This window comes from Amblyomma americanum, chromosome 7 (assembly GCF_052857255.1).
Source record: "Amblyomma americanum isolate KBUSLIRL-KWMA chromosome 7, ASM5285725v1, whole genome shotgun sequence".
Taxonomy (NCBI): domain Eukaryota; kingdom Metazoa; phylum Arthropoda; class Arachnida; order Ixodida; family Ixodidae; genus Amblyomma; species Amblyomma americanum.
In genome coordinates, this window is record NC_135503.1 from 119582617 (window position 1) to 119601025 (window position 18409).

Below are 18409 nucleotides of genomic sequence, written 5' to 3' on the forward strand. Positions count from 1 at the left end.
AAGAACCATGAATCTGGTGAAACCACGAATTCGCGACAAAGCACGTGAACAAACGCGCTCCCGCTAGTTCCGATGGAATGTCTTCTCGCCGCGTCATCTAGTAATGCTCGCGCTTTAGTCTGTCATTAATTTTCCTTGGGTCCATTCACAATCGTATTTTACCGTCTTTTTTCCCAACAATCACCGGAGGACTCACCCAGTCCGTCGGCTGGTCTTGCTTGGCTATAATGCCGGCTTTGACCACGTGGTCAAGCTCTTCGCGCAGAGACTCTCGCAAGGAAAAAGGAACACGGCGAGCGGTCTTGACGACTGGCGCAGCGTCATCGCGAAGAACCGCGCGGTATGGTCGATGAATACATCCAGTCGCAGAAGAAAGTTGTCGAAATTGTTGAACCAATTCCTCGCTGCTGTTCATAGTCCAAGAATGGCTTGTCGTTCTTTCGTCACGACGAAGAAATTTATTTCTGCCTCCTTGCTTCCTACAGTCACCTTGGTAGCCTTGACGCCGAGGTATTTGATGACGCTTCCGTTGTAAGCCCGTAGGAAACAGTTGCTCCTAGTCAAGGGTATCCGCGGCTGTAGCTTCTTGTAGACGGAAAATGGCAGCAGGTTTGCTTGCGATTCTGTGTCCACTACTTTCGCTCGGACTACCCAGTCACGGTAACGCGCTCTTCAGATGCTGTGGACACATACATCAAGAATATCAATATCCGTTTCGCAGTCTTCGCTGCTCCTGACTTTCTTTGCTTGCTTATTCACAATGCAACGTACAGCAAAATGATTCTGCCATTGGGATTTCCTGCAAATTTTGCCAAATGCAGAACAATATAGCGGACTATGCGTACAAACCCACCTGCGGCACTTGAACGTCTTAGGTTGCTCGTCACACTGCTGCTGCTGCTTTTTAAAGGCGTCGATCTGTCTGTGATCTCGAAACCAGATTTCGTTTTGTGCGGCTGTAATTTTCACAGCCCTGCAAATTTCTTCCGCTTAATCCAATGGCCTTGTTATCCTGCAGCAAATGTTTCCTTACTTTATCCTTATTTGTTCCAAATACTGTTTGGTCATGTATGAGCGACTCTGCTATAGTCCCAAAGTTGCAGGAGCGAGACATCTTCCTGAGTTCTGACAAACTGTTCTACTGGCTCACCCTGAACTTGGACGCGTTGCCGAAACCGGTAGCGTTCATGCCCTTCAGGTGCTCTGCGCAGTAGCTGTTGAACTTGGCGATGACAGTTCCACAACTTTCCAGCTCTCGTTGTCACTAAAGGTGAAGTTGTAAATTTCTAATCTGTCGTCGCCTGCTACAGTTTGCAGTAAAGCTATCTTCGCGGCGTTCTGACGAGGTTTTCGGTCAGGCTCGGAAGCAACCAAGAAGAGCTCAAACTTTTTCTTGAAAAGTTGCCACTGCTTACTGATTTTGCCGGTGTAGTGCAGCGGCTCGGGTGGCTTCACGAGTTCCATGCTGCTTCTTTACGACGAACACTGCGACAATGACTTCGGAGTACTTCTGATTCCATGTATCGTTAGTTGAGTGGGCAGAGTGACAGTCGGCACCAGTTCCGCACAAGAATGCCGACGTGGCTTTTATTGGTGTTCGTTTGATACCCGCGAAGGGTAAGGGCACACAAGTTCCGAGCATGCACGCCACAGACATAGAACACGAGCCCGCGTCGCACTCTGCGTAGATAGAACGTCGGGCCGCGTCGCACTCGGCTTACACAGAACGGCGGGCAGAGTCGCACCAGGCCTAATTACATGATGCAGGCACCACTTTTGAATTTTATGCAAGCGTCTGCGCCGAGACTATCAACGAGGATGGCTAAGAGACATTTTACAGCGGCAGCTGTTATGCGCCCGTTTCTGGGTTTCGCGTTTTATTGGTAGCAGCATGTCGTAGTAGCCGCCTGGGTAAGCTGCAGGCGGCTACCACGAAAACCATCCGGAGGATGTTTATCGTGGAATGTGAAGGGTATAGGGAGAGCGCAGGAGTGCGTAAACGGAAGGTGGTTACCACATGAACCTCCCGGAGGTTGCTTACCTCGAAGTAAAACAGGAGAGAGTACGGCGAAAGTGGAAGAATCTAGCCCGGAAATATGCAGTTGCTGCTGCTAAACACGATGCGCGAGAAGAGAGCCGTCGGCGGCGCCGCGCTCATAGAGCATCTGGGCGAAAAACGAGTTTGCCTGGAAATAGAGTAAAACATGAGTTCGACTGCCAAATCGAACCGAGTAGAGGTCAAGTGCGCTCTTGCAGAGTCCTCTAAAGGCCTAGATACCTCTCCGCGGGACCCCACTTGCCGGAGGGCCTCGCCTCTTGGAAGGTAGCCCACCTGCCACATGAGGACGCCGAACCGAGAAACGACCGGATTCAAGGCCTCACCTCCCCTGAGGAAGTGTGAACGGTGGACGAGAGACGCGAGTCCACAAGGCGCATCTCTCGCCTCCCTCTCCCTCCTCCGATCCACTGTGGAAGAGAGGCAGCCCAGTTCTGTTCACCATCACTTAAAGCAGAACCCCACCAGCGACATGTGCTGTGCTATTTTCTTTCATTAGCGGGCTCTCTGGTTATGCGCAGTCGCATCACAAAGGTGACAAGGACTGCAACTGCACGCTGCTCCTTCTGCAGAGGATGGACCCTTCCCCACGGCTAGTGAAATGGCGAACGTGGGCTGCATAATCGACTGTCCGAATCCGCACCTACGAATTGCCAGGCCGTCTTTGTGCATGGCCATGCTTTGGTTGTGAAGTCTGATTTTATGGTACCCTATATGTTATCATAGATTTTCGATTGTCTGCTTTGGTGTCTACGATTGTTCGTGCGATTTTCCCGTCAAAACTCCGGTTGGATCTTGAACGGCAGCATTTATATGGTATGCATGAGTCGCCAACTTCTAGAACGCTCGAGGACCCTCAATTGTATATTTTTATGAGATTATACTGATCCGAACCACTAATTCGCCTTAATCCATTATCTGGGTTGAGCCTACTTTCTAAATTTTCAATGCCTTAGGAATTATTGGGGTAAAGACAACTTCCTGATTTTGGGGATCCTCACATTTTAAGCTTTGGTTGACCCTTGATTGACCCAGTGGTGTTCACGCGGTGTTGATGACGTCAAAACCATCTCGATCGCAATCATAAATCGTGGAGAGTCCCATACCCCTACTCGCCCAGTGGTGCAACGCTTAAGGTATGCGCCACTGCCCCTCAAGAGGCCGTTTCAAAGACACCAGTAACGCTTGTGAGACTCAGGGAGCTCATCCCGTGTTTCTGCAAGGCTGATGCGCCGCGCCACCGTGGGCAGGTGGCAACTACATTGAATTTGGCAACAGTCCATGGGCGGGTCCGTCAAAAAGCGCTGGGCAGTTTGCGACGGTGTCACAAGGTCACCAGAGCTCTCTCGTCTGGTAGGGGATTTTTACAGTGCTCTATGATTGGCCAATTTGGGTCACATGACCCTGGTGACGTCATCAAGAAATTAACCAATAAGGATTTCGTTGCGGAGAAGCAGGAGACTGTATGACATCAGCCCAAGTGCTCTCGCATTAAAAAGATTTGTTTTTGAAGAAAGAAAACCGAAATAACTGTTTCACTTGTCTGTGAACACCTGATCCCCGCAGTGAGACATGGAAAGAAGGTTGGATTGAAAGAAAGAGGTGCCCTAGTGGAGGACCGCGAAAAAATTTCGGAAACCTGTGGATTTTTAATCTGCACTGAAACTGAACAGCACACGAACGCCTTATGCTTTTCGCCTCCAGCGATACGAGACTTCCTTGGCTGGCTTCGTTACCGGGTACTCTCGCTCTGTAGCCAAGCAATCTAATATTACTCTTACCAAACGCAGCAAGTTCCACTGAAATGCGGCTTCCATGTAAGGAAAGAGATAATGGAGGGACTGTAATACGGAAGAGAAAAAAATGGCCTCAGTACACAGATACAGATTAATAATAATGTAAGGGGGATTAGGTTAATGCTGAGGCGGCGGCGAAACCACGGCAGCGACCGAGTCTCACGTCCGTTCAGGTCAGCAGGCGCTCTGTCTAAGCGATGGCATTGCGTTTACTTCTTCTTTTTTCCCTCAGTAAATAGAGGATGATGCCTTCTTCTTCCTCACAATAATAATTGGTTTTTGGGGAAAGTAAATGGCGCAGTATCTGTCTCATATATCGCTGGACACCTGAACTGCGCCGTGAGGGGAGGGATAAAGGAGGGAGTGAAAGAAGAAAGGAAGAGAGAAGTGCCGTAGTGGAGGGCTCCGGAATAATTTCGACCACCTGGGGATCTTTAACGTGCACTTACATCGCACAGCACACGGGCGCCTTAGCCTTTTGCCTCCATCGAAACGCAGCCGCTACGGTCGGGTTCGAACCCGGGAACTCCGGATCAGTAGCCGAGCGCCCTAACCACTGAGCCACCGCGGCGGGTAAGAGATCCAGATTAATTTCGACAATCTGGAACTCTTTAACCTGTGCCATTCTCGTACAGCACATAGACGCCTTTTGAATTTGCATCCCGCGCCCTGTTGAGCAGCAGCCTAATGCGCCTGACGAATGAGCCAGGAAGGCCGGTAGGTTACGTAACAAGTTCCTTCCCACACAGGGTCGCGCAAGTGAGTCGTTACGAAGTAAAACAAACTTACAATGAAACAGCGCACCTGCATAGACCTAGTGTGTGAAACTGAACGCGGCGTGTACGATATGGAGCGCGTCACGAAACACTTTATTTTAGTGCTCACAAAGTAGGCATTCTCATCGCGGCCTCTCCAGGGGTAGCGACAGACGACGTCGCTACGCGCAGAGCGAAGCTCTGAGCACGCCCGTTCGTGACCACAAATGATGGCGATGATGTAGAAAAAGACGCTAAAATGGATGATGAATAAAAAACTACGAACTGCACACAGCTCCTGCTGTGGGCAGCAATTTGCGCAGCGTAGCGTCAAAACGACGTAATTTTTAATCCCGTCCGTACCCTTTCGCGTTGTCTTTGAAAGAAGCCTCCTCGTGGAGGCGCGCACCTTGGCTGCGAACGTTCAAAAGAGGAAGAAACGGGCGGTGCTGCTGTTGTGTCTGCGGCGTGGCGGCAACGAAAGGCACCTCGATCGCTTACTGAGGACAGCGGCCTCCTCACATCTCCTCGCGCCTCACCCATCCATGGCGACGTCCGGGCAGTGCTCCGGCGGCACACCCGATCCCGAAGTCCTGGAGTTGGCGGGCTCCATGTGGCTTGCACCGGTGTCCCCGGTCGTCGACGTCGTCGGCCTGCTGCTCGTTGGCGAGGCACAGGGACTGCGTGCGTACTACATGTGCACCTTTATCTTCGCGGTATTTTTCCCTGCGCGCATTGTGGCCCAGCGACGATCAGTGCTGAGTGGGCTCATTCTCCCCTTACCCTAAGTCCTCTTTTCATAATGCGTCATCTGGAAGTAATCCTCCTACTTTTGGCTAGCTGCTTTGCCAATAGAACGGAGCCTTTCGACTAATGTCCGCGGTGGCAGCCGTTCACATTTGGATGAATTTTCTTTCATCTTCCACGAACATATCAGTGGCTACGGGAATTGTCTTGGTTTATTGCGAAACGTAGAGCGGTGAGCGTAAAACTGGATATTTTTTATGTAGTTTTGTGGAACATTCATTGCGCGCACACGGCAGCGTGTGTGGCGTTTTTTTTTGTCACATGCGTTTTAGCGAGCTTCTTCTAACGCGAGAGCGTTAAGGGTCTCGTGCCGCAGAAAAGCCGGCGTCGTCGTCGCAGGCGTTGTTATCCGTGAGCAAAAAAATTCGCGACCAATCCGCAGAGAAGCAACCTATGTGGGAGGCGGGCTACCTAAGTAACGCGACCTTATAGCATCACAACAGCCTGCTCACCGAATTCTGATATCTTACGTTTTCGCAATTTTTCCTTGCCAACTCGTCCCGACCTCCGCAATCTTGGATAATTTCCCGCTGTACGAAGCTCCGAGCTGCAAAACAGGGCGTGATGTTAATGAATCAAGTGTGATGTTTTTTTAGTGTCCAGCAACGAAGTTTTCACCTTATTTTTGCTGCCAGATGGCCGCCGCTCGTGAACTATCAGGGTCGACATCATCGCTAATATCCGTGGCAGGAGCAGGTTTATCGGAAACAGCCCCACGCACGACCACGGTAGGCATGGTATGAATCCCACAGCTGCGTATGAACGAGGCACAATGGAGGTAATGCCTCACCGTGGATAACTCGGATAGCCATGTGAGAAGTTCGGCTGCTTCCAGTAATTGCTCTGGTCCGAGCCGTCCCCGCGTCATCCCCGCTCTCTTGTTCAAATGAAACAGTCCGGCCTTGGTTATAATCAAGTAACATTCGGCGCAGGCGCTGATTGCAACTGCGGTGAGCGCGGGAAGGCACTTTCCCTTTCACTTATTGCGGTGGCCCACCAAGGTACGCAGTGTCTTTCGGCGCTTTTGGTTGCGTCGTTTTGCGATGGTGGAGGTATGCGTACCTGGGGTCCTTGCAGGCCGCACTTGGCGAAATGTGCTGGTATACTTACATCCGATGCATCTTAGTCGCGTGTTAATCGCAACGCTAGAAGGTTATTTTCTCCACATGAGGTGGAGGGACGAAAAATTTATTTCAATAAAATTTTGTATAAATACACAGCTGCAGCCAAAATATAGCGGAACAAAAGAAAATTAAATCTAGCAACATTTTGAAGAGCGTGCTTGTTTGTGTTGGTCTAGCTTTTCTGACCCGTCACACAAAGTGCCACTGCAACAGAACTACTTACTCTGTGCCATGTATCACCTTTTGTTCATTTTGTTTTGCATTGTGTCTTGGATGATTCTTCCAAACCAACTATCCCATTTTAATCCAATATAAAGTACAGCTTATAAACTTAACTTTAGCTCCCTGAAAAGTTGTGCTACATGTCTAATCTGGAAGCCTTTCGTGTCCAGCTTACTGATACGAAGCTTATATATAAATGGCATTCTGCAACGATTTGTATTTGAGAGCTTAAGGATTTTTGATTGGACAGCTTTCAAATGCTCTCATGAGGCTGTAAAAAAAATTGTCTTTGCTAGAATGAATATAGAACGTCATATATGAGATCCCTGATAAAGGCTTTTGATCTCGAGGTGTTTGCATGCTATGCTCACGTAAAAGTTTACCGACATACTAGCGACGCTTCAATCAATCTCTCTGGTCGATGGCACAACCCTCTCACTTTTATGGCGAATGAGTGTGGAGGTGTCTGCTTTTCTCTCAGTCGTGAACAATGCTACCATGCATGTTCACACCGCTTTTAAGTGTTCAACCTGCCTTTTAATGCTGCTCTTGACGTTGAATACTGTAATCTGATCCCATTGCGTATGCTTGGGCAGCAGTCTGTGCCTTCTGCTGCAGCAGTGAGTACAAAAAAAAAATCCTGCAGTATTTTGTTTTTGGTCGTAAATATTGCATTTTTCTTCATAGAATGTTTTCTTTCGGCTGGCCATGCCAGGAATGATTTCATATACAGCAGTAACAATGGGAAAATATACTAAACAGCTTGAGTTCTTGATCCTGAATGCAAAATAATGATGGGCGTGCCGTCGATGACTTTTGATTGACAACTCCAAGAGCAACTCATCGAGGTGACTTAAACGGAGAGGGCCGGCAGTGCGTATAGTAGCATGGCAGGGGAGGATTTGTGGGGGGGGAGTGCTGTCGGCCCCTTCCAAAGCATAAAATACTAGATAGGAAAACCAAGCTGAGGCCTTTTTTATGAGCGAAAAAAGTCCACGAATTACATGTTCCAAATGGGGCCTCCCTTTTTAAGAATGATCCATATATCCACGATTGTAGCCCTCCAACATAGCATGTTTAACCTTTCAGATTGCTTGTAGAAGTTGAGGAGTGCCCAGTGGCTGCAGTATAAGTTTCACAGTGTAGTGCATTATTTAAATGCTGTGCTTCATGTTTAACATGCAGAGGTGCAGCTGTATACGTCATAATTATCTCTACTTGCTGAAATAGTGGCTTGTAATTTCCCTGCTTAGTAGCGCATTTTGTTTGTGATCCACTACACAGACAACGAAAGCCAATTTGTTGCAAGTAATGAACGCATCGAATTATTTTCTTCAACATAACCAAAGGCATCATTGAAATTCAATGCACATGTACATTCTCATTTCACTAAGTACATGTTACCAGAAAGAACTCTGTCACAGGACATGGGCACAATAAACACGGGTGAGAAAAGACCTCCAAATTCCCTTAGAGCTTTATTACACTGTGAAAGCTCAAAACAACAACGCTCGTACAAAAGCAGATGAAATGGGAAATCCAGAATCTGTTTGTACAGTTGAAACATTTTCGCCGTCATAAAGTGCGAAATTGCTTAGCCTTTTCCCCACTTCTTGGCCAGGATATCATCGAGGAATGCCTCCTGCAGGAAATTAGTCTAAAAATAGTGCGCTACTAAACATATAGGCTCGGCCTCGTTATCAACAAATGCACTTGAGCCCGGCACGCACCAGAGTCGAATTCCTCGCTTGAAGCTGAGACGTTACACGCTTCGAGCAAGCATGCAGCAGTTTCTATCTGCAAAGAACAAGGCCACCCTTCCTCATGTTGCAGATGGTTGACATGATTTCAGTAGCGTTGGAAGTTCCGCCAGGGGCTGAGGCTTGGTGATGTAGGCGAAAATTAGCAGACGAGTTGCATCTTGGTGATTCGCTTCAGGTGCTATAAATTTATGAGACGTCGTGGAAGTGAGCTTCGGTAATAACGGTGTCAACGTGCTGAATACCCTCTAGAAAATTCAAAATCTGGTAAGGGTGTCTTCAGCAATGCCATAACTGTAAACTCGCAAATCTTGTTTTTTATGTTCATGAGATCATTCAATTTTTGCCGTTCGTTACGTATCAGTCGTGTACAGTAGACTGAGCACAATTTCGGGCAAAACATTTGACATGCGAGGCGCATGCCTCTTGTATTTTAGAGCAACGATGCTTATGCTTGAACAGAAATAAAACCATTTGAACGCTCGGATGTGGAACGCGGGTGATCAAGCCGATCAGCACCACACCCAGGGTAAAGGCGGCGTCAGTGGACGTGAGAACCAAGCGGACCCTAGCAGATGCTTTGTTGCTGTCCACGGAACAAAATTAACGACTACAAATCTCGAATTTTCAGCCGCCTGGGATTTTAGGGTAATATACAAAATATACGTGTAGATTGTAGTTCTCACACTACTTTCCTTTGTCTACGAACTCAACTCTACTTCACGCTGTGCAGCTTACTGCAGTGCTAGCTCTACGTCCATAGCATGTCCAGTCTATTAGACCAGTACCAGCACCACCATTGAAATTCGTGCTGGCATCGCAAACTCCTGCGTCCCCGGGCCACGTTTACCGGTGGAGGACCACTATGGAGGGCAGCGTATTGTAGATGTCATACATGCTTAATAACTTCATGTTTAAATTTGGATAACTCAGTATTGGAAGCTGTCATTCTGACTTGAAATGTCGCACTGTTTGTAGTATGATGAAGTTATAGGCCTCTTCAACGCAAGGTGAATTATTAGCAACACTATCGCCTCCGTTTTTTGTTGCTCAGCATTTCTTCTAGGACAAGAAAACCAGAACGAGACGGCCTCATACTCCAACACAATCAATTTTATAAGAGACGTAAGTATACGGTCAATGATTTTAAATGATTTCAGATGAATTTTATGTGCGGGAATTTGCGCTTACTTAGGTTTTGCTGTCCCACGTTTCATAGGCATGGGTTTTTAGCGAACAGCTTATAAAGTTGGTAGTAAAGGAGAAGATTATCATGGCCTTCACTTTTCTCACAAGTCACCTTTGATTCCCTTTCCAAATGCTGAAAGTGCCTTGGCATGGAACGTTTTTAACACCTTCCTGGGAGGTTATTGTAGGGCTTTGCTGCTATTGGAGCACACAGCCTGTAGCCTATGCGCATAGCATTCAGATGCAATCGAATCTACCAACCAAAACTTTTGTTATGCAGACTACTAAACCAGAATTCTGATTTCACTGTGGGTCTCTTATCTAAGGTCGTGTACTGCCTTCTGTCTCTCCGTTGTGCCGTAAAAAATGCCATTCACTTCTGTACGACTACCCTAACGCCGAATATTATCAATGCGTAATTGCGATTCAAATTATAATTGTGCATACACAAATTTCTAAGTTCCCGGGTTTGAACCCAACCACGGCGGCTGCGTTTTTATGGAGGAAAAACGCTGAGGCGCCCGTGTGCTGTGCGATGTCAGTGCACGTTAAAGATCCCCAGGTGGTCAAAATTCTTCCGGAATCCTCCACTACGGCACCTCTTTCTTCATTTCTTCTTTCACTGCCTCCTTTATCCCTTCCCTTATGGCGCGGTTCAGGTGTCCAACGATATATGAGACAGATACTGCGCCATTTCCTTTCCCCCCAAACCAATTATTATTATTATTATTATTATTATTATTCTCTGTGCCAAAGATAGCAAGCCTCAATGCTTATGCGTAAAAAGTTGGGCGCAAGCTGATGATCGAGTTTACTGAAGGCTTTGGTACCCACGGTTCGCTGCTGCTCACGGCTAGAGGAGTTCAGTCCAGATGAAAGCACTCCGACGCGGTCTTCTTTACAGTAGAGCTTCTTGAACCGCTATCTCAATACCAAACAGACGGCGATGCATTTCACAACCCTCAAGCCTTGATAATCACACCAAGCGGAAACGCTCTGGCCCGAACTTAAAGTTTTATTTTGTTTATACACTTTAAGGATAAAGCGCCACCGGGTGCAGTTAAGCGCCTTTTATTCCATGCTCGTCGGCTGAACGGCGTCTACAAAATCTCGGGACAATATCATCCTATGCTTAGAAATCATCGTCATCAGGACAACCTCGTACAATGCATGACGAAGCTCTCTTCCATATCCCGCAAAATAATCCTGTCCTGTGCCAGCAGAGGCCATCTCATCCGTGCAAATTTAGCAGTCGCATCCGCCCACATTTCACTCTCTCTTCCTCTGCTACGCTTTCCTTGTCTTGTAATTCAATCTGTTAGGCTTAACGACTATCGGTTTTCTTGCCTTCGCATCACACGCTTTGACCATACCAATTTCTTCTTAATTTCAACTAAGTTATCCTTAACTCGTGTTGGTTCTCTGGCCTACTTTGCTCTCTGCGGTCTCTTAACGTTACATCTATCAATTTTTTCCTTAGCTCACTGCGTTGTCCTCACTTGAAATTCTGCGCTATCGTTAGCCTAGTTTTGTACTGGTATTATTCAACTGTTAAAGACTTTCCTCCTGAGGGAGGCAGGTAGAGTGCGCTTCATTATCTGCAGTCACTACATGCCACTCGCAATCCTTTACTCCTGCTTCTCTTCTTATTGTAAATAGCTGTTCTGTTCCAACAATGTTGAACAGTAGTTTATTTTTTGTATATTAATTTTTTAGGGTCACTGTAGTCGTTTGGCTCTCCAGATCCTCAAAACGCCTGCAGTTCGGCCCCCGATTTACTTAGCAAGGCGTTGCCATCAGAGAATCTGAGACTACAGAGGTAAACTCGCACAGTAATGGCTGTTTATTCGGAGAGCTAGCGCTAGTAGATGCATATTCACACGTGCAATCGTTAAAACTTCATTTTTCCTTTCTCTTGTCGTTCTTGCAAAATGTTTGGAATGTTGCGGGAAGTTTCTTTAGTTCATGCTTCAGTTTTGTCCTCATCTTCGCAACCAGTTTCGACGTCGGCCTCGCCACGGTTCTGAGGTGATATTCTAGAGACGGTGCAGTGAACTAGAGCTGAAATCCTATCATGCTTAAAACACACACACATACGCACACACCTGCCTCACAACTAAACTTCTCTACATAAAGGGCCGGCTCCGCAGGGTGTCATAGGATGACAAGCAATTGCTAGCAAGTGAAACCGTTGAGTTTAACTGATGATTGAAAGCGAGCTGTTTTGAGAGTCTGAACCTGCGCTATATTTGTAAGCAGGAGCAGCATGCACTGATTGACGCCGAGGACGCGGTTGCGATGGCGCAGATGCTGGCCACCTACCCGCTGCTGACGGTGGTGTCAGTGATAATTGCGTTGCTCAACCTGGTGCCCGGAGGACTGGTGGTACTCTGCCGGCCCCGCATGGCCACCGTCGACTTCGATGACCCGGAGCAAGCTGGAAACGACCGAGTCCGCATGGCGATGCTTAGAGGGCTCATGGGCTTCATGTTGCTGGTGCTCGCGTCAGTATATCGTTTCTCCGCCTGCTGTGGGATACGGTATATTGTGTATCGTTCCTCCGGATCTTTCTGCGTTCCTTGTTTGTAAATGTGGTAGCATTAAAAACCTCGCCGGCGAAAAAATCCGCTGGCATCCGGCGGGTAGTGCCGTCTGTCATAAAATTTGATAATTGGTCAACGGTGTGTGTGCCATCATAAAACCACTTGACATGACGAAGCACTTATTGATTTACAGGGTGTGTGACGTCTTGAGACCATGTGACATGGCTTTGTTCGCTAATGTGCTGGCAGCTGACAGCTGACAGTTGACAGGTGCGTTGTTCAAGTGCCATGGCCGACGGCGGTGGCGGTCTCGTCGAAGGTTGGAAGCTACTCTCGTTTAAGTGCAGACTTGTCTAGACAGCTCCGTGTTTCACGTTGCAATAAAGCCAGAATCAACGCAGCGCGCTTCTACCGTATCGCATAATCCGCGCAAGTGGAGAGGAAGAGCAAGGAATTGTGTCTCTGAACGTGGAGAGCAGGCGGCTGCATAGGCTGAGCGGATGTGGCGAGTAGCAATGATGCCAGAAGAGCAGAAGGCCGAGCGGACTTCAGACTTTAATGCTATCCTATTCTCAATGCGTAGTGTAATAAGAGTCCGCTTAATTTTTGGAGGCATGTGGGACATTTAGGGTTCCATGGCTTACATAAGGGAGATGGCAGGAAAGGAAGAAAGCAAAACACAAGAAACTATCCAAATACAAGAAATATTACGAGAAGTCCGGCATGACTTGTATTTATTTTGGTATTTATTTTCAGCTGTTCTTGTTTCGAACTTTATTCCTTTAAAAGTGCAAAACATTGAAACCAACGTGAGTGATAAGAAAACAACCTGTCCATAAGTTTTTTATTTTCATTAAAGTTTTTGCTTCGCAGACTTGTTTGTTCTTCGTGAAGCGATGTAGATGCAACAGTAGTGTGCCCACCGTGGCCAACGCAAAACACATGGAACGCCTCAAGTGTTTGATTTGTCGCTCTGCTTCTTGCTCTTGTGAGGCACTGTTTAGCCGAACAGTTGTGCTCAAGTGAAATATTTTCAGTGGCCTGCCATGTATCCCTCGCCTTTACGATGCGCACATGTATGACGGTGCTCCAGCAGAATGTCATCCAAGCCCAGCCAGATTACCCCGTGCGTGTATAACAGCAATAGCAGTTTCTGTTGGAGCAATGAGGCTTGGATATTTTTAGAGTAGCTCCATAGCTGAAGCTAAACCGCGTGTTTGGATACCTTTGCATAAATTAATAAGAACTACAGAAACACACCTTGCCAGCATGCAGACTTGGACAGGCTTTCCGCCATTTGAAAACTTACAGAGAAAACCCATGTACAATGCTATTAAATTCTCAGCGGATACCCCTCGGTTGCGGGTGGCGAACAAGCTAGCTGCACATGGGCAAATAAGGAGAAATTACATGGCGAAGGTAAAGTTAACGATGCTGCGAGGTATGGCTTGTCACAGGACAAGGGCTTCGGACTGAACATTAGCAGTGTTTTTGAACGTGAAAAGCCAATAGTAAAGTTTCTTTTATCTCTTAGAAAATCCCTCCTATGGTGCTTTGATAGGTCGCGCAAGGACAGGCTTAGGCGCAGTGGAAATAATTTCTCCGCCGTTTTCGCGCAGCACAGTGCGATGTTTTTGTGCTCTCGCTTCTCATATAGAGATCTCCGTCAGCGCTGTCACGAAAGCATATGTATTGGAGTATAAAAGAAATGCCGACAAATGACTGTAATTGTTTGAATATATCTGAGTGCCGTTATGACTGTTCAGCCAGGCGATCGCCTCGCCATTGACTGTGGGATTACGGGGTGTCGTTGCGCAGGTGCCTACTGATGACCGGCTTCGCGTCCAACTCGATCTACAGCAGCAGCATTTACAAGCTGCCTCAGCACACCAAGCACTTTCAAACCATTCTTTCATCCTACGAAGATGACGTGCTCCGCGTAAGGATGCTCTTTATTCCTGAAAATTTGTTCTTCGAAAAGATTGCAAGTTGAGAGCCTTCTACGTATGTAAAGCTTTAAATACAAGCATAATTGTAATTTAGGCGCTTTAGCGTCCCGAACTGCCACGCTGTGCATAAGAGACGCCGTAGTAGAGAGCTTCGCGTTAATTTAGACTTTTTGAACGTGCACCAACATTACACAGCACACGCCCGCTTATATATTTCGCCTGCATAGAAATATTGCTGCCTTGTCTGGCATCGAACGCAGGAACTTCGGATTAGCGGCGCAATGCTAAAGCCGCTAAACCATGGCGTTTTGTAAAAATAGGCTGCACAGGCAAAAACAAAAAAAAAATGTTTCGATGGTATGGCTTTGCGCCAAAACTTTTAAAAATTGAGGAGAGTTAGCAATCCAGAGACAAAATATATATCACTCTATTTCTTGTTCAAAAGGAGAAATAAGAAACTGCAGGGCTCCTGAAAGAGGTTTTCGAAACTGTCCCTCTCTACCTGTCGATTTTAAAATGTAGCGCAGTAAAAGGCCAGGTGAAAGGGTGCCTGCTGGTGGAGAGAGCTCTGTCCTTTTAGAGATTTGGAATCATTTATTTACCCTTGTGATCAAATTATAATTGCTACCTTTTGTCTAATAGTTGAAGAACCACTCCAATGCCATTTGTTATTGTATTATATAATATTGGGACGCTTTCCCCCAGCCTAGTCCACGCACACGGGGCGAGTTAAGTAGTGTCGCAAGAGCGCCTGGGCTACGAACGTGCCAAGCTGTAAAGCTGGGCTTTTGTTGAATGAACAGCGATTGTTCGGGTTGAGGCGTTCAAGCTTTCTGGTCACGTCGCCGAGTCGGGTAAGAAGCGCATAAGACCCATCGTAGTGCGCCAGCAGTTTCTGGTGAAGGCCTTGCCGCTTGAACGTTTGCCAAAGCCGGACCGCATCGCCCCGAGCATAGGCGACGTGTCGACGGCGCTCACTGTAGCATAGCTTTAAACGCCATTGTGAAGCTTTTGTTCGCAGGAGGGTGGTTCGCCGAGCTTCCAGCGGAAGGCGCAAGGCCTCCGCGATGTAAGGGTCGTCAAAAGCGGAAAGTGGCAAGATTGGAGTCCAGGGTGGAGCGATGTGGGCTAGCGTACAGTAGAAAAGAAGCGCTGTAGCCCCTCGTCTCATATGTCGCGGTGTTGAAAACGCATGCGATGAAAGGCAACATGATGTCCCAGTTCTTGTTGTCTGAGGCCACATTAATCGAAAGAGTCATGGATAGAGCTCTGTTCATGCACTCCTTCATAGCGTCAGTCTGCGAGTGATAAGGCGTTAAGTGGCGTTAAGCTGTGGCCAAACAAGGAAGTTCCTTTCGTAAATTTGGCCCTCAATTTGTTCACTCGTGGTCGGTAACACCAAGGAATAGTAGGGAAGGAGGGCAGACCGCTGTTATTTGCCACTTACAAGAAATAACCTAAAAATAGGGAAATAAAGTGACTGCCTGATGTGAGCGGTGCACTTGAATTTTAAACCTCTGGTGCCGTAAATATTTGCCGCTTAAAATTCGAGGATGTGCTATGCTGTGGTATACAAGATTCAGTCGTATACGTCGCTAATCAAGTAGCAAAGGCATTGGAGTGTCGACATGTATTGTGCGTGTTTTCAAGCTCGCGTAATCTAACAATAAGAGAGCAAAACATGCAGATTTTGTTTATTACCACGTTATACTGTTGCACTTGGAATGGTATGAACAGAAGGTTTTAGCAGGACCGGGATATTTTCGTCGTTTTCTGCTCGTTGGTTCATAATCATCCTCACTCACGAAATGCCTTGTCCGAGGAGGAGCTTTGTTTTGGAGATATTTTTCCGCTTATAACTTCCAAAAAGCACAGAGCACATAAAAGCAGAATTACATCTGCTGTAAAGAAATACGCCTACAGAATGCAGACGTACAGAGGGCAAAACAAATGTCCAGAACGATCTAACTGCGTGTTCCGCAGCTCCCAAAGCCGCTGAGAAGAGGAAGGCAAGAAATGGCGATGAAATCCTGTGAGGTTAACTGCACATGCTTACCATTTCCAGACCATTTCCAGACCATTTCGAACCCATTGGTATCACTAGAAATCGCGTGTTCAGCCCTAAACACGCCCAGAACATGTTTCAGACAGGCGTTTTGCCCTTTGTAAAATTTCTTTTCTCCGGAAGCTGCTCGTATAACGATTTGGACAGAACTGCCCGATTTTTTTTTTTCAGCGTTGGTCTTCCCATGAGAGGCACGGTCAGTTACGGCACGCAATTCGAAAGTGTTTAGGTGACAGCGATTCCGTATTCGTGTAAAAAGATGTCAAAAGAAAGACTGAAGTGATAACTTATGGCTTATGGCTTTCGGCTTTTAACATCCCAAAGCGACTCAGGTTATGAGAGACACCGTTGTGAAGGGTTCCGGGAATTTCGACCCCCTAGGGTTTTTTATCGTGCACTGACATCGCGGTCCTCTACAATTTCGCTTCCATTGAAATTGAACCGACATGGCCGGGATCTAACGCGTGTCTTTTGGGACAGCAGCCGAGCAACATAACGACTGAATCACCGCGTCTGTGGAGCGACAACTATTTCTTGAAAGTTTAATTTTTCTACATTGCTTTCTGATGCTCAGCTTATCTTTGAGTGTAGCTAACCTACATCCCAGTTCTGTCTCTATGCTATACCAAGCATCTCTTATTTGCTTCGATTCTTCCGCAGAATTTGTGAGTGTGTTTAGTCCCATTGGACAAGACATGCAGGAAGTTTATAAAAACTAGCGTGCCACTGTGCACCTGATTGCAGTGATCTTTAAGAGTGGCGGGGTTCAGTTCTAAACCTCAACAGAGAAGGGTCATTTAAGCAGTTACTCTGTATTCAGCAGCAATCAACTGACGATTCGAATCAGCAGCAGGAACAGATAGCTGTAAACTTCCTAATAAGAACAGGCTGCAGTACTGATATTTTTTTTTGTGAATAGTCTCAAGCGGCTCGTAAGCAACAGCATTCTTGGTGCCAAACTAATCCAATAATTTTTTACGGTTTCCAGCAGCTGTTTACAGACTTCTCGCAAATAGATGACGGTGCTGAACACTTTCACACCGTTTCCCACCTCCCTATAGTGAGACAAGCAGTACAGGCCATGCCTTGACAAAACAGTTGATAGCGCTCGAGACGGCTGTGAGCGCTGGTCCCAGAGCTGCCGACAGGAATTGCCTGGCTGTCATGGCCCCATAGAATATCGACGCCCACTTAGGGGCCTACCGGCGGGCCGGAAAACACGCGTATGTGTGTTTTACGAAATTCGCGCTACAGTTGATTTGAAAACGGCTGACAGCAGCAGGGCCGTGGATGTCAATATGGGAGGTTTTTAATGGGTTTGGAACCTTTTAGCGGAGTTTCAATGGGATTTTTAAATGTTAATGTAGGTGACGCTTAGGTATCTTAAAAGCCAGCATAGCAAGGATGAGGAGTATATTAAATAGTAGATTTCAATGCTCACGCAAGCGAAACATCCAGGGCAAGATATAGATGTTCAGTGGGACGCTACAGGAAAAATGCTGGTGGTGCCTTGTGTTACCGACACCGAGAACGTAGCACGGACGCTGCTCTAAGGACTGACTGAAAACTTTCGTATATTTTCGACATTGAAGAAAGGATGTAGCAAATTAGTGTGGTCTACAAAAAGTCGCAACATTTTTGCGGTAACTTAACGACAGAAAGAAATAATTTTTACGCCACGTTTTAGCTATAAGCGTGAAAACAGCTTCACAGAGCAATTGCTATCGAAAAAATCTGCCTGCAAGAAAAAGATTTTTAGGCCTCCCTTGGAAAAAATGCACTCTTCTCAAAGAAGGCTAATAACGCTCCAAGTAATTATTGGCAAATTTTTCGCCTTGATTGCAAGGTAGCAAAATTCGGTTCATTTTTGCAGACTGCAGAGTGCGTCGTTGAAAGCCAGCGGAAATACATAGAAGAAAGCATCGACCCTTCCTACGCCGGTAAGGTTTTGAGAACATTTAGTGCTGATCGTTTTATTTGAAACACAATATTTCTACCACGTGGTGGTTGAGTGTCACCTCTATAACGATGCCCTCCAATTAAATGCGCAAATTAACTCAGCGCTTTCAATATGACCTATATGCACCGAGGGAATCATGTAAATATAAAGACCCTAATTTTGTACCGCGAAAACATTTAAATTC

The 18409-nt window shown here is 46.8% G+C and overlaps 1 protein-coding gene across 1 annotated transcript in view; it reads left to right on the forward strand.

The window, feature by feature from the left end:
- Positions 1–5081: 5081 nt before the first annotated feature.
- LOC144098024 (uncharacterized) overlaps positions 5082–18409 on the forward strand; it is a 187155-nt gene continuing 173827 nt past the window's right edge. Inside the window, exons 1-5 of the mRNA XM_077630595.1 lie at positions 5082–5291; positions 9575–9645; positions 12016–12212; positions 14070–14190; positions 18139–18205. Coding sequence (XP_077486721.1) covers positions 5153–5291; positions 9575–9645; positions 12016–12212; positions 14070–14190; positions 18139–18205 — 595 coding nt within the window. The 5' untranslated portion in view covers positions 5082–5152. The remainder of the gene's footprint in view (positions 5292–9574; positions 9646–12015; positions 12213–14069; positions 14191–18138; positions 18206–18409) is intronic.